The sequence below is a fragment of the Aotus nancymaae genome, unplaced genomic scaffold (assembly GCF_030222135.1).
Source record: "Aotus nancymaae isolate 86718 unplaced genomic scaffold, 86718_ANA_hifiasm-v0.15.2.pri h1tg000036l, whole genome shotgun sequence".
In the NCBI taxonomy this organism is placed as follows: Eukaryota; Metazoa; Chordata; class Mammalia; order Primates; family Aotidae; genus Aotus; species Aotus nancymaae.
The window spans coordinates 18,137,096-18,152,905 of NW_026988450.1; the positions used below are offsets into that span (position 1 = coordinate 18,137,096).

At 39.5% G+C, this 15,810-nt stretch overlaps 1 protein-coding gene across 1 annotated transcript in view; it reads right to left on the bottom strand.

Moving 5' to 3' along the window:
• The window catches only part of CPA6 (carboxypeptidase A6), a 315,399-nt gene that overhangs the window by 186,296 nt on the left and 113,293 nt on the right, over nucleotides 1–15,810 (bottom strand). The window contains exon 2 of the mRNA XM_012463663.2: nucleotides 15,064–15,139. Coding sequence (XP_012319086.2) covers nucleotides 15,064–15,139 — 76 coding nt within the window. The remainder of the gene's footprint in view (nucleotides 1–15,063; nucleotides 15,140–15,810) is intronic.

Consider the following 15,810-nt stretch of genomic DNA (forward strand, 5'->3'; position numbering starts at 1 on the left):
TTAATCCTGAGTTCTAATTTGATTGTACTGTGGTCTGAGAGACTGTTTATGATTTCCATTCTTTTGCATTTGTGAGAAGTGATTTACTTCCAATTACATGGTCAATTTTAGAGTAAGTGCGAGTTCAAGACCTAGATTTCCTTGTTAATATTCGGTCTCATTGATTTGTGTAATTTTGACAGTGGAGTGTTAAAGTCTCCCACTATTATTTTGAGGGAGTCTAAGGCTCTTTTTATGTCATGAAGAACTCGCTTTATGTACCTGGGTGCTCCTGTATTGGGTTCATATATATTTAGGATAGTTACCTCTTCCTGTTGCATTGATCCCTTTCCATTATGTAGTGCCCTTCTTTGTCTCCTTTGATCTTTGTTGGTTTAAAGTCCATTTTATCAGAGACAAGTATTGCAATCCCTGCTTTTCTTTTTGCTCTTCATTTGCTTGGTAAGTCTTCCTTCATCCCATTATTTTGAGCCTATGTGTGTCTTTACACATGAGATGGGTCTCCTGAATACAGCACCCTGATGGGTCTTGACTCTATCCAATTTGCCAGTCTGTGTCTTTTGATTGGGGTATTTAGCTCATTTACATTTAAGGTAAATATTGTTATGTGTGAATTTGGTCCTGCTATTTTGATACTAGCTGGTTGTTTTGCCTGTTAGTTCATGCAGTTTCTTCACAGGGTTGATGGTCTTTACAATTTGGTATGCTTTTGAAGTGGCTGGTACTGGTTGTTCCTTTCCATGTTTAGTGTTTCCTGCCGGAGCTCTTGTAAGGCTGGCCTGGTGGTGATGAAATTTCTCAGCAGTTGCTTGTTTGTAGAGGATTTTACTTTTCCTTCACTTAAGAAGCTTCGTTTGGCTAGATATGAAATTCTGAGTTGAAAATTCTTCCTTTAAGGATGCCGACTATTGGCCCCACTCTCTTCTGGCTTGTAGGGTTTCTGCCGAGAGATCCGCTGTGAGTCTGATGGGCTTCCCTTTGTGGGTAACCCAATCTTTCTCTCTGACTGCTGTTAGCAATTTTGCCTTCATTTCAACCCTGGAGAATCTGATGATTATGTGCCTTGGGATTGCTCTTATTGAGGAATATATTTGCGGTGTTCTCTTTCCTGAATTTGAATGTTGGCCTGGCTTGCTAGGTTGGGGAAGTTCTCCTGGATAATATCCTGAAGAGTGTTTTCCAACTTGGTTTCATTCTCCCCATGATATTCAGCTACACCAATCAAACACAGATTTGGTCTTTTCACATAATCCCATCCTTTTTGGAGGTTTTGTTCATTTCTTTTAACTCTTTTTTCTCTAATCTTGACTTCTTGTTTTATTTCATTATGTTGATCTTCCATCTCTGATATCCTTTCTTCTGCTTGATTGATTTGCCTATCGATACTTGTGGATGCTTCATGAAGTTCTCATGCTGTGTTTTTCAGCACCATCAAGTGGTTTATGTTCTTCTCTAAGCTGGTTATTCTGGTTAGCATTTAATCTAACCTTTTTTTCAAGTTCTTAGTTTCCTTGCATTGGGTTAGAACATACTCCTTTAGCTTGGTGAAGCTTGTTATTACCCACCTTCTGAAACCTGCTTCTGTCAATTCGTCAAACTCATTCTTTATCGAGTTTTGTTCCCTTGCTGATGAGGAGTTGTGATCCCTTGGAGGAGGAGAGGCATTCTGGTTTTTGGAGATTTCAGCCTTTTTGCACTGGTTTCTTCCCATCTTCATGGATTTATCTACCTTTTGTCTTTGAAGTTGGTGACTTTTGGATGGGGTCTCTGAGTGAACATCTTTTCCATTGATGTTGAAGCTATTTCTTTTTGTTTGTTAGTTTTCCTTCTCACAGGCCCCTCAGAATCCAGTGTTTTAGCCTAGTTTCAAAGGTAAGTGCTGTTTACCAGGTGGACAAAGAAGAGAAGAGCATTCTAGACAAGAGGAACAGCTTGAACAAAGGCACTTAGGTGAAAAACTACAATGGGTTCAGTATGGTTTGGGTGACGGACACTGAGCCAACAATAGCAACAAATGATGAGAAGTGTTCAGCAGGAGGATGTGATCTTGAGAGGCCCTATGACCTATGGGTCATACTAAGAGTTTGAAGTCTATACCCTTGGCCAGTGGCTTACTCCTTGGCTATATCCAGAATTCCCTAGGGAGCTTAAAGACATACTAGCCACCAAGCCTCACCTGAGCAACTGAGTCAGAATCTCCAGCAGGGGGGCCGGATGTTAGCTTTTTCTAAAATGGGATCTAATTGAACTAAAGAGCTTCTGCACAGCAAAAGAAACTATTATTAGAGTGAACCAGCAACCAACGGAGTGGTAAAAAATTTTTTGCAATCTACCCATCTGAAAAAGGGCTAATATCCAGAATCTACAAAGAACTTCATCATCAACAAAAAGGATGTCTACTCAGAGACCCCATCCGAAAGTCACCAACTACAAAGACCACAGGTAGATAAAGCCACTAAGATGGGAGGAAACCAGCACAAAAAGGATGAAAACACCAAAAAACAGAATGCCTCTCCTCCTCCAAAGGATCACAAGACCTCACCAGCTAGGGATCAAAGATGGATGGGGAATGAATCTGATGAAATGACAGAAACAGGCACCAGAAGGTGGGTAATAACAAACTTCTCAGAGCTAAAAGAACATGTGCTAACCCAATGCAAAGAAACTAAGAACTTACAGAAAAGGTTAGATGAGATGCTAACTAGAATAAACAGCTTAGAGAAGAATATAAACGACTTGATGGAGCTGAAAAACACAGCATGAGAACTTTGTGAAGCATACACAAGTTTCAATAGCCGAATCCACCAAGCAGAAGAAAGGATATCAGAGATTGAAGATCAACTCAATGAAATAAAACGAGATGGCAAGATTAGAGAAAAAAGAGTGAAAAGAAATGAACAAAGCCTCCAAGAAATGTGGGATTATGTGAAAAGACCTAAGCTACATTTGATAGGTGTACCTGAATGTGATGGAGAGAATGCATCCAAGCTGGAAAACACTCTTCAGGATATCATCCAAGAGAACTTCCCCAACCTAGCAAGCCAGGCCACCATTAAAGTCCAGGAAATACAGAGAACACCACAAAGATATTCCTCAAGAACAGCAATCTCAAGGCACATAACCATCAGATTCACCAGGGTTGAAATGAAGGAAAAAAATGCTAAGGGCAGCGAGAGAAAAAGGTCAGGTTACCCACAAAGGGAAGCCCATCAGACTCACAGCAGATCTCTTGGCAGAAACACTACAAGCCAGAAGAGAGTGGGGGCCAATATTCAACATCCTTAAAGAAAGGAACTTTCAACCTAGAATTTCATATCCAGCCAAACTAAGCTTCATAAGCGAAGGATAAATAAAACCCTTTATGAACAAGCAATTGCTGAAAGATTTTGTCACCACCAGGCCTGCCTTAGAAGAGCTGCTGAAAGAAGTACTAGACAAGGAAAGGAACAACAAGTACCAGTCAATCCAAAATGTACCAAATGGCAAAGAGCACTGACACAATGAAGAAACTAAGTCAACTAATGGGCAAAACAACCAGCTAACATCAAAATGGCAAGGATCAAATTCACATATAACAATATTAACCTTAAATGTAAATGGGCTAAATGCCCCAATCAAAAGACATAGACTGGTTAATTGGATAAAAAGTAAAGAACCATCAGTGTGCTGTATTCAGGAAACCCATCTCATGTGCAAGGACACAAACAGGCTCAAAATAAAGGGATGGAGGATGATTTATCAACCAAATGGAGAGCAAAAAAAAGCAGGAATTGCAATCCCAGTCTCTGATAAAATGGACTTTAAACCAACAAAGACCAAAAGAGACAAAGAAGGGCATTACATAATTGTAAAAGGGCCAATGCATCAAGAAGAGCTAATGATCCTAAATATAAATGCGCCCAATACAGGAGCACCCAGATTCATAAAGCAAGTTCTTAACCACCTACAAAGAGACTTAGACTCCCACACAATAATAGTGGGAGACTTTAACACTCCACTGTCAATATCAGACAGATCAGCAAGACAGAAAATTAACAAGGATATCCAGGACTTGAACTCAGATCTGGACCAAGTGGACCTAATAGACATCTACAGAAATCTCTATCCCAAATCCACAGAATATACATTCTTCTCAGCACCGCATTGCACCTACTCTAAATTGACCACACAACTGGAAGTAAATCACTCCTCAGCAAATGCAAAAGAATGGAAGTCACAATAAATAGTCTCTCAGACCACAGGGCAATCAAATTAGAACTCAGAATTAAGAAACTAGGTCAGAACCACACAACTTCATGCAAACTGAACAACTGGCTCCTGAATGTCGACTGGACAAACAATGAAATGAAAGCAGAAATAAAGATGTCCTCTGAAACCAATCAGAACCAAGACACAATGTACCAGAATCTCTGGGACACATTTAAAGCAGTGTCTAGAGGGAAATTTATAGTAATAAGTGCCCACATGAGAAGAAAGGAAAGATCTAAAATTGACACTCTATCATCAAAACTGAAAGAGCTAGAGGAGCAAGATCAAAAAAACCTCAAAACCTAGCAGAAGACAAGAAATAACTAAGATCAGAGCAGAACTGAAGGAGACAGAGACACAAAAAACCCTTCAAAAAATCAATAAATCCAGGAGCTGGTTTGTTGAAAAGATCAGATTAATAAAAAATAAAAGGGAGAAGAATCAAATAGATGTAGTAAAAAATAATAAAGGGGATATCACCACTGATTCCACAGAAATACAAACTACAATCAGAGATTACTACAAACAACTCTATGCACATAAACCAATAAATCTGGAAGAAATGGATAAATTCCTGGACACTTGCACCCTCCCAAGCTTAAACCAGGAAGTTGAAACCTTGAATAGACCAATAACAAGGGCTGAAGCTGAGGCAGCAATTAATAGCCTACCAAGCAAAAAATGTCCAGATTTGGATGGATTTACAGCTGAATTCTATCAGACGTACAAAGAGGAGCTGGTACCATTCCTTCTGAAACTATTCCAAACAATACAGAATGAGGGAATCCTTCCCAAATTGTTTTATGAGACCAACATCATCCTGATACCAAAACCTGGCAGAGACTCAACAAAAAAAGAAAACTTCAGGCCAATTTCCATGATGAACATAGATGCAAAAATCTTCAATAAAATACTGGCAAACCGATTGCAACAGCATGTCAAAAAGCTTATCCGTCATGATCAAGTAGGCTTCATTTCAGGGATGCAAGGCTGGTTCAACATATGCAAGTCTATAAACGTAATCCACCACATAAACAGAACCAAAGACAAAAACCACATGATTATCTCAATAGATACAGAGAAGGCCTTTGACAAAATTCAACAGCCCTTTATGGTAAAAACTCTCAAAGGAACATATCTCAAAATAATAAAAGCTATTTAAGACAAACCTACAGCTGATATCATACTGAATGGGAAAAAACTGGAAGCATTCCCTTTGAAATCTGGCACTAGACAAGGATGCCCTCTCTCACCACTCCTATTCAATATAGTATTAGAAGTTCTAGCCAGAGCAATTAGGCAAGAAAAAAAAAAATAAAGTGTATTCAATTAGGAAAAGAGGAAGTCAAATTGTCTCTATTTGCAGATGACATGATTGTATATTTAGAAGATCCTATCATCTCAGCCCCAAATCTCCTTAAACTGATAAGCAACTTCAGCAAACTCTCAGGATACAAAATCAATGTGCAGAAATCACAAGCATTTCTATACACCAATAACAGACTTAAAAAGAGCCAAATCATGAGCAAACTCCCATTCACAATTGCTACAAAGAAAATAAAAACCTAGCAACACAATTAACAAAGGATGTAAAGGACCTCTTCAAGGAGAAATACAAACCACTGCTCAAGGAAATAAGAGAGGACACAAACAGATGGAGAAACATTCCATGCTCATGGTTAGGAAGAATCAATATTGTGAAAATGGCCATAATGCCCAAAGTAGTTTATAGATTCAATGCTATCCCCATCAAGCTACCAATGACCTTCTTCACAGAACTGGAAAAAACCACCTTAAACTTCATATGGAACCAAAACACAGCCTGCATAGCCAAGACAATCCTAGGCAAAAAGAACAAAGCCAGAGGCATCACGCTAATTTCAAACTATACTACAAGGCTACAGTAACCCAAACAGCATGGTACTGGTACCAAAACAGAGATACAAACCAATGGAACAGAACAGAGGACCTGGAAGCAATGCCACACATCTACAACCATCTGATCTTGGACAAACCTGACAAATACAAGCAATGGGGAAAGGATTCCCTGTTTAATAAATGATGTTGGGAAAACTGGCTAGCAGTGTGCAGAAAGCAGAAACTGGACCCCTTCCTGACACCTTACACTAAAAGTAACTCCAGATGGAGTAAAGATTTAAACATAAGACCTAACACCATAAAAACCCTAGAAGAAAACCTAGGCAAAACCATTTAGGACATAGGCATAGTCAAGGACTTCATGACTAAAACACCAAAAGCATTGGCAACAAAAGCCAAAATAGACAAATGGGATCTAATTAAACTCCAGAGCTTCTGTACAGCAAAAGAAACAATCATTAGCGTGAAAGAACAACCAACAGAATGGGAAAAAATTTTTGCAATCTACCCATCTGACAAAGGGCTAATATCCAGAATCTACAAAGAACTAAAACAGATTTACCAGAAAAAAACAAACCAACCCATCCAAAAGTGGTTGAAGGATATGAACAGACACTTTTCAAAAGAAGACATATATGAGGCCAACAAATATATGAAAAAATGCTCATCATCACTGATATTAGAGAAATGCAAATGAAAACCACATTGAGATACCACTTCATGCCAGTTAGAACGGCGATCATTAAAAAATCTGGAGACAAGAGATGCTGGAGAGGATATGGAGAAATAGGAACACTTTTACACTGTTGGTGAGAATGTAAACTAGTTCAACCATTGTGGAAGACAGTGTGGCACTTCCTTAAGGACCTAGAAATGGAAATTCCATTTGACCCAGCGATCCCATTACTGGGTATATATCCAAAGGATTATAAATTGTTTTACTATAAGGACACATGCACACAAATGTTCATTGCAGCACTGTGTACAATAGCAAAGACCTAGAACCAACCCAAATGCCCACTGATGATAGACTGGACAAGGAAAATGTGGCACATATACACCATGGAATACTATGCAGTCATAAAAAATGATGTGTTTGTGTCCTTTGTAGGGACATGGATGAATCTGGAAACCATAATTCTCAGCAAACTGACACAAGAACAGAAAATCAAACACCGAATGTTCTCACTCATAGGTGGGTGATAAACAATGAGAACACATGGACACAGGGAGAGGAGAATCACACACTGGGGTCTTTTGAGGGGGCCAAGGGAGGGACAGTGGGGTGGGGGTGGGAGGTCAGGGAGGGATAACATGGGGAGAAATGCCAGATGTAGGTGATAGGGGGATGGAGGCAGCAAACCACACTGCCATGTGTGTACCTATGCAACAATCTTGCACAATCTGCACATGTACCCCAGAACCTAAAGTACAATTAAAAAAAAAAGACTATGCTAGACTGAACCTTCAGCTGTCCTCTTAGGAATAGCCATTACTACATCTGGCAAGAGCAATTCCTTTTAATGTTTAAAAATTAGTCTCAAAATAGATTGAATGTCAAAACTTAGAAATTCTTAAAATAGAAAGAAAACACAAACAGCTTAAAATACTATGGCATAAGCCCAAGGTCATGTCAACTCAGTTGGGTAAATTAAATAAAGGATCACTGGGATATATCATCATCATAACATAGTAGAGGGTTTTTTCCTTTTGAAAGAATGTTTCTAATGCATTTCTCTTTTATAAAACATACTATATTTTCTTAATATGTTTTCGTTATTAAGTTTATTGATTATCAAGATGTACATAGAGGGAGAAAAATGCAAGCCATGATTTGAAAATTACACTCCTGAAATTTAACCCATAACTGCATTTGGACATCTGCTTGAATAATAAGCAGCTTTTCCTCTCTTTCAAAAATCATGCCACAGAAAGTAAAAGTTAATGTTCTTTCATTACAAAACCTTTAACAAAAAGTGGAAATTTAATTTCCTACCCAAAACATACTGACAGGTCAAATTCTTGGTCTCTGCCTTACTTTTATCTTTCATGAAGTATCATTTATAATGCTTCTGTGTATCTTTAGCCAGCGTACCAAGCCACAGGCTATTTAATGTGTTAAGATTTTTATTGCTAAATTATCACAAAGTTTACATCTCAGTTTTATTATTTTGTTATTTCTGTAGGTCAGAAGTCTGGGCAGGGTGTGAATTCTTGGGTTGGGGTGTCACTGGGCTGAAAGCAAGATGTCAGTTGGGCTGTAGTCTCATTTGGGGCTTATATGTGCTTATATTCTCACTGTCAGTCAAATTTATTTGCTTGTGGTCTCCATTTTCCTTTTAGTAGGCTTTAGACAGTTCTCAACATCTAGAGGCCTCCCACAATTTCTTGCTACAGGGCAGTTCACTGCATGGATGCTTGTTTTTCCAGGCTAGCAAAAGTGAGTAGTCTGAGTGCCTCTTCTGCAACCAGCGGGAGGAAACTCTGATTTTAAAGGTCTCATTTGATTAGGTCAGACCCACCTGGGCAATCTCCCTGTTTTCGGATTAACTGATTTGGAACCCTAATTACATCTGCAAAATCCTTTTACAGTGATACCTAGATTAGAGTTTCAGGAGAGAAGATGTGTGTGTACCAGGGCCAAGAGTCTTGGGGGCCATCCTAGAATTCTGCCTAGCATAACCATGATGAAGGAATCCTATGATCACACTATCAGATTTCAATTGAGAAGAAGTATTTTTCACAGCATGACTCCTACCACCCATTTCCTCCTCATAAGTTTTCTAATTGATTAATCCAACTGTCCAGTTGGATGTTTGAGTTTATAAACTCCCACAATCATAGGTGTTCTAGAGCTTCTGTAGGTCCTGGTGTATGACTCGGGAGTACACCAAGGAGGATTAGAGAAGACAGTAGTCAACTACGGCACACTCCTGGGGTGTGAGGGAGGGAGGCCACACCTGGGACAGCATCAGCACTTTTCTCATACAAAGCAAGGGAAGAGAGATGAAGCCTTCCTTCTAGCAAGTACAGTTTTCCCCATGTGATTTTATGACTTTTGACATGTCATTCAATGACACTTAACAAACCAACTAATATTTCTGAGGTTGGGTTTCAGTTTGAAAAAAATTACAAACTTTTGGACGAATGGAACAATTTCCTATCCTACAGCTCTCTGATGAGGAAATTAGAAACAGAAAAGTCACTAATTGTTCTTTCTACAAGAGTGTGTCAATTCTATAATGGAAACTTTGTGATCCTACATAAAGCCATTTCTATTCCTTCAGAGTACAAAGAATTTGCAAAGAGATGTAGGCAGAATGTGGTGTCAGGACTTTAATTTACTTACCTGCAGACTGTTCCCTTTCCATCATAAATTTATTTAAATCATGGTTATGCTCTTAATTAACAATTTAATTGGTTGGTGCTTTCTCAATCCAGTTCTCTGGGGGCATGGTTTTCTGTTTAACTTTCTTGTTTTAATTCTTCAGCAAAACCATAAAATTTAATTAGGAAAGTAACCAGCTTTGTAACAGCAGTTCTATGTCTAATTAACTATGCTTTGACTGTCTCTTCTCAGATTCTGTTCAACATTGCACATGCATTTGCATTTGTTCATATTTCAGAGAAGACACTGTGAATTTATAGCCTATGCAAGTAGTCCAATTACTTTTCACTTTCCCTAAGATGCTTGGTTACAGTTAGTGAAATCAGGAAAATTAACAAAGATTCATAAATGAATCTGAGAGCCAAAGGCCAAGATATAGGTTGTTAGTTCTCTGTGTGTATGAGTTTTCTCCTTCTGCAGAATAGATTACCACAAGCTTAGCAGCTTAAAATAATACCTATTTATCATCTCACAGTTCTGTAGGTCAGAAGTCCCAATGTGGCTGGCTGAATTCTCTCTTCAGGTATCAATGGGCTAAAATCAAGTTGTTAAAACAGCCCTCATGAGAATTACAAGCCAGGCTTTAGACAGAATTATAGTTAGGCATTGAGCAGGGTAGACTGGTGTACTTCTACCAAAGTCCCTGCAGCTGCTAACTAACTGAGAGCCACGTAGCACACTGACCACCTGCTCCTCCATTGTTCCTATAGATGAACTCTCTGGCACTGAACCTTTCTGCCCAAGAATTGCTTAAAGTGTTTTTCAGATCTTGAATTCCAGCAGAATAGCTGATACCAACCAGTCTGAAGACCTCCACCAAGAAACTGACTCAGCACTGTAAAGTAGGAAATGCAGTGTTTTCATCTCCCTATGCCATGACTTCACTTCTCAATTCTCAACCTGTGATCCCAACTCTTTAGCCCATCATTTGTTCAGAGCCCAACCCAAGCTTTTCAAGGAGGCAGATTTGAGATTTCCTCCCATCTCCTTGTGTGGCTGCCTTACAATTATTAAACAATTTCTCTGCTGCAACTCGTTGTTTCAGTGTATTGGTATGTTACTGCACAACGGGCAATTGAACCTGGTGGTCCTATAACAGTGTCCGCTGGGCTGCCTCTTCCAGGCTTATGTGGCAGAATCCAGTTCCTTGTGGTTGAAGTACTGATATCTTCATTTCCTTGTTGCCTATCAGCTTAAAACCATTCTCACTTCCTAGGGGCCATTGGAATTCCTTGGATAGTTCACAATGTATCAGTTTGTGAACTGCTATCTTGAGACCAGCAGGAGCACTTCTCTGGCCTCTTCTATGAACAGCTGGAGGAAATTCTTTGCTTTTAAAGCACTCACCTGATTAGGTCAGGTCTGCCTTATGTCATTTCCCTTCTGCCATATAATGTACCATCATCAAAGGAATAGCTATCCCATCATATTCAAGGGCCCCTCCTCATCCTCAAGGGAGTGATTATCCAGGGCATGTACACCAGGGGGGATAGAAATCTTTGGGCTATCTTAGAATTCTATCACATGTGATTTAGAGAAGGAAGGCAACTAAAGGTCTCCTGGCAAACACTCCTTCCCTTCTAGAGGCAATGCACAGGGAATGCAAAGAAGCTGTTAGAAATGCCCATAATTCTGTCCCATCAGCTCCACAGGGCAGAATATGATAGACAGTCATCTTCTTTTTTCTCTGCAGGCTGCTTTCTCTGCCTGGCCAGAATTGCTGCTTTCCGTAGTACAAATGGTTTGCTTGGTGAAATCATTTGAATTTAAAATGACATCAAGGTAACATGATGCTTTTAGATAGAAATTTATCTGAACTCAATACCTCCAACTTCAATCCAATAACTACTTCTTTAGTGAAAGAAAATGAAGAAATGTGCAGAAAAGATTTAACAGAGCAGGGCTGAAAAATTCTATCTTTAGAAAGGCCTGCTTGTAAAATTGGCCCTTGGCTGGCATTTGGAAAGTTGAATTTCAGGGAGGTTACCACCACCCTAACTAATAAGAGTGACTCTGCCGGGCACAGTGGCTCATGCCTGAAGTCCCAGCACTTTGAGAGACCAAGGTGGGTAGATCACGAGATCAGGAGATCGAGACCATCCTGGCCAACATGGTGAAACCCCGTCTCTACTGATGTCTCTAAAATATAAAAATTAGTTGGGTGTGGTGGTGTGTGCCTGCAGTCCCAGCTACTCGGGAGGCTGAGGCAAGAGAATCTCTTGAACCCAGGAAGCAGAGGTTGCAGTGAACTGAGATCATGCCACTGCACCTGCCTGGTGACAGAGTGAGACTCTGTCTCAAAAAAAAAAAAAAAAAAAAAAAAGAAAAAAGAAAAAAAGGGACTCAACGTGCTTAGATTGTGCAAATAATAATATAGTTCAGGCCGAACACTCACTTTTCTTCTGGGAGTCTGGAATTTTGGTATGTGCTAGGCAGAGGGTATCTACATAACTTTACCCCAATAAAAATCTTGGGCACTGAGTCTTTAATGAGTTTTCTTGGTAGACAACATTGTATGTTTGTTGTCACAACTTGTTACTGATGGAATTGAGAACATCCTGTGTGACTGTTGGAGGCCTCTTGGAAGCTTGTACCTTGTTTCCCCTGGACTTCACCCCATATTCCTTTTTCACTTTGCTGATTTTGCTTTATATCTTTTTGCTGTGACCAATCATAGCTGTGAGTAAGACTATATGCTGAGTTGGGTGAGTCCTTCTGCAACTCGTTGAATGTGGGCATGGTCTTGGTGAACCCTGACTCTAGGGTTAAAGTAAATGAGAGTATGATAATGCTCACATTCTGAGTCTAGGCTCCACTGCCCTGCAAACTTGGCCTCAATCCTCTCCATTGTGAAGATAATCAGAATAAACTGACTAAGGCTAGAGGCAGGCCTCATTTGGGTCCTAGAGGGCTTGGCACTGACGAGATACACGTTCCAATCCCATACTGTGGCCTGGGAAAGTTACTTAACTCTGTCTCTCTCAGTTTCTTCATCTGTAAAACAGCAGTAGCAATATACTCACTTCACAGGATTGTTAAAATGAGCAATTTACAGAAGCATGTAGCCCTGTGACTGACTCACAGTGGCTGAGAGAAGCTGGATGTGACTTCGTGTGGAGTAGAATCAGTAGAGCACAGTTGGTATCTTAATATTAAGCTTCTTTCTTCCCTTCACTCTGCTCCCTCTTTCCTCACCAGATCCCTTTCCCTCTCTTCTCTCAGTTGTCCCCTAAGCTCCCTTACATCCAAACCATTTCCTCCCCCAGGTGACTACTTTTCCTTGAGGACTAAATGAAAACAGTTTGTAGGAATGATTTTCTTTAAATGCTTACCAAAAAGGGCACAATGTAAATGTGTGGTCATCAGTGCCAGCAGCTCTATTTACGGTCATAGCTTTTGGTTCCATCTATGATGACTTCTGAGAGTTTATAAGTAACCCCTACAGTCCTCACAAATGTGATTTTATTGCTTTTGATAATGGTAAGTGACCATCACAAATTGAACAGTGCAAGTTCATTACTTTGTCAGGCCTAATATGTAAACAGATTCACAAATGGTAGAAACATCTTTTGAGAAATATTTTGTTCCAATATTTGGTTCAGAATGTCTGTTCCCTAAAACACTGGACTCCAAAGTGAAAAGTGGCTATTTTATTTTTTTGGTGGCATATGAAAATACAGTTTCAGTGGAGATGGAAACTTCCACTCAAAACTTGCTTTGCTTCTTTGCAATTATTAAGTTCCTGGTGGACCATTCAGAAAGCGTTCAGCTACAACTACTGAAAAGGACATCGTGGGATATATGTCCATATGTGACCAGAAGAGGTTAACAATAGCCTCCTAAAAGCAGATTCTTGTGAGAAGAAAAGGAGGTTTAAGAAATGCCCAGTGAGCATTGATTCTCTGGTATTGCATAAAACAGCCACAATTTGGGGATGGGTCCTGCATCCTCACCCTGGGCCCTTGTAATGAGACACCATACTTGAACTCAATACTGTTTGTGTAGGGGCTGGGAATGAGGAGAAGATAGGGAATCAACTCAATGTTCAAGACATCATTTTCAACTAAATTCAAGATTTGAGGGGGAAGATGTCAAAGAGAAAAATCAAACCATAAATAAAAGGCCAAAAGTTTGTTAATTACAAATATCTCCAGAAGCCACAATATCTCCTTCCTCCCTTAATTCCCTTACACTACTTTAGGTAGCACAAAGCCTAAACCACCACATAGTTTTCTGGACTTGCTTGTATTTTGGTAGGCATGGAAAAGAACCAATCACTATATTTCTCATCATAACTTTTAGGTAAAAGCTAACACTCAATTATATACACTGATGAAGTTAGAGAAATGCTCTAACTCTAAAATCCATAAAGTTCATCAAAGATTGAATAATCAGAGCCTTCAACCTTTGCCAAGAAAATTTTCTTATTAGACCCACTGAAACATAGCAAAACTAATTAACTTGAATTTCTAGCTTTAATTTTCCTCAACTCACTTCTGCTTAAAGTTTTAATTAAGAGGAAAGTGCCTAGATGATCGGTAGGAAGATTCAAGAAGAAAAAGAGAAGCTCTGGAAAACTGGAAACTAAATTCATTCATTCATTAAGGAAAAATAACAACAAAATCATATATTGAACTTCTAGGATATTCTAGACACTAACTGGGAATACATCAATGAACAAAAAATAGACAAATTATCTCGTAAAATTTACATTCTACTTCGGAGATGGGTAATAAATAGAGATGTCAGACAGAAAATTTTCTTTTCTTTTCTTTTCTTTTTTTTTTTTTTTTTGAGACAGGGTCTCACTCTGTTGCTCAGGCTAGAGAGCATGGCAACAGAGTGAGGCTCTGTCTTAAAAAAAGAGACACTAGAGTGCACTGCAACCTCCCAGGCTCAAGTGATCCTCCCATTTCAGCCTCTCTAGTAGTTGGGACTACAGGCATATGACACCACATCTGATTAAATTTTTATATTTTTTGTAGAGATGGGGTTTCACCATGTTGCCCAGGTTGGGTTTGAACTCCAGGGCTCAAGGGATCTGCCTGCCTCAGCCTCCCAAAGTGTGGCACACAGTCAGAAAAATTTTGAGTAGCCTTAACTATCCTTTAAAAGCTCTTTCAACTGGGTGCAGTGGCTCACGCCTGTAATCCCAGCACTTTGGGAGGCTAAGGTGGGTGGATCATGAGGTCAGGAGTTCGAGACCAGCCTGGCCAACAATGTGAAACCCTGTCTCTACTAAAAATAAAAAAACAATTAGCTGGGCATGGTTGCACATTCCCATAGTTCCCCCAGGCTGAGGCAGGAGAATCGCTTGAACCTGGGAGGTGGAGGTTGCAGTGAGCCGAGATCACACCACTGCACTCCAGTCTGGACAACAGAGTGAGACTCTGTCTCAAAATAAATAAATAAGTAAAATCTTTTTCAAGTTACCTCTTTAGCCTTTAGTTTCTTGGATAATAAATTCCAATTATTCAACTCGAGTGAGCAAATCCCTGTAAACACACCACAAGCACAATTCCACCGTAAGTGAGTAGATGCTCTATTACCTTAAGTTGATGGGATATTTTCTTCAGTGCATATGCTTCCTCTTCTGTTTTGGGAATAAATCTTATCACTTTATCACTACAAGATAAGAAAAGAAAGATGATAATTACCTTTCTAAAATAAAGATATTAGTCATCTTTTACCTACCTCTTAAAAAACTCCCTCTGCATTTAGGAAGAAAAACAGCAAAACTTTTCACTGACCCAGTAAGTATTTTATCCAGTTCTTCTTATTCTTTGATTGCATTGCTCTTTTTTTCTTGTCTTAAAGCTATTTGGTATTTCAGCAGCTTTTGAAGATTACAAAGTCACATTTAATGTTACAAATGCAGAAAAAGGTCGAAAACACAGGAAGAGTGGCAACAAGAGACAGGAACTTTCATGAGCTGCTCAGAGCAGATACCAATAAGGAAAATTTCCAATGACAGAAGAAAGAAAAGCCATTATTTTTTTAAACATTAACGCTGAAAAGGAATTATACTTTCAGTGAGAGGATGTGAAATCCACACAGTAGGGAAAGTTTCTGGTTTGAATTCTTCCCACACCGAGAACAATACGGAGAAGCCCATCTCTATGGAGCATCTCATTTCTCTGGTCCAGAGCTTCCCACCTGGCTTGTGGGGCCACACAAGAGGGCCATCAGCGTGAGACACTGATGGCTGCAAATTTTTTAGAGTGATACAAATTAAAAATCAATGTTTACAGCTGTTACCAAAACACCAGGGGTTTGACCTAGGTCCTCCTGCTTCC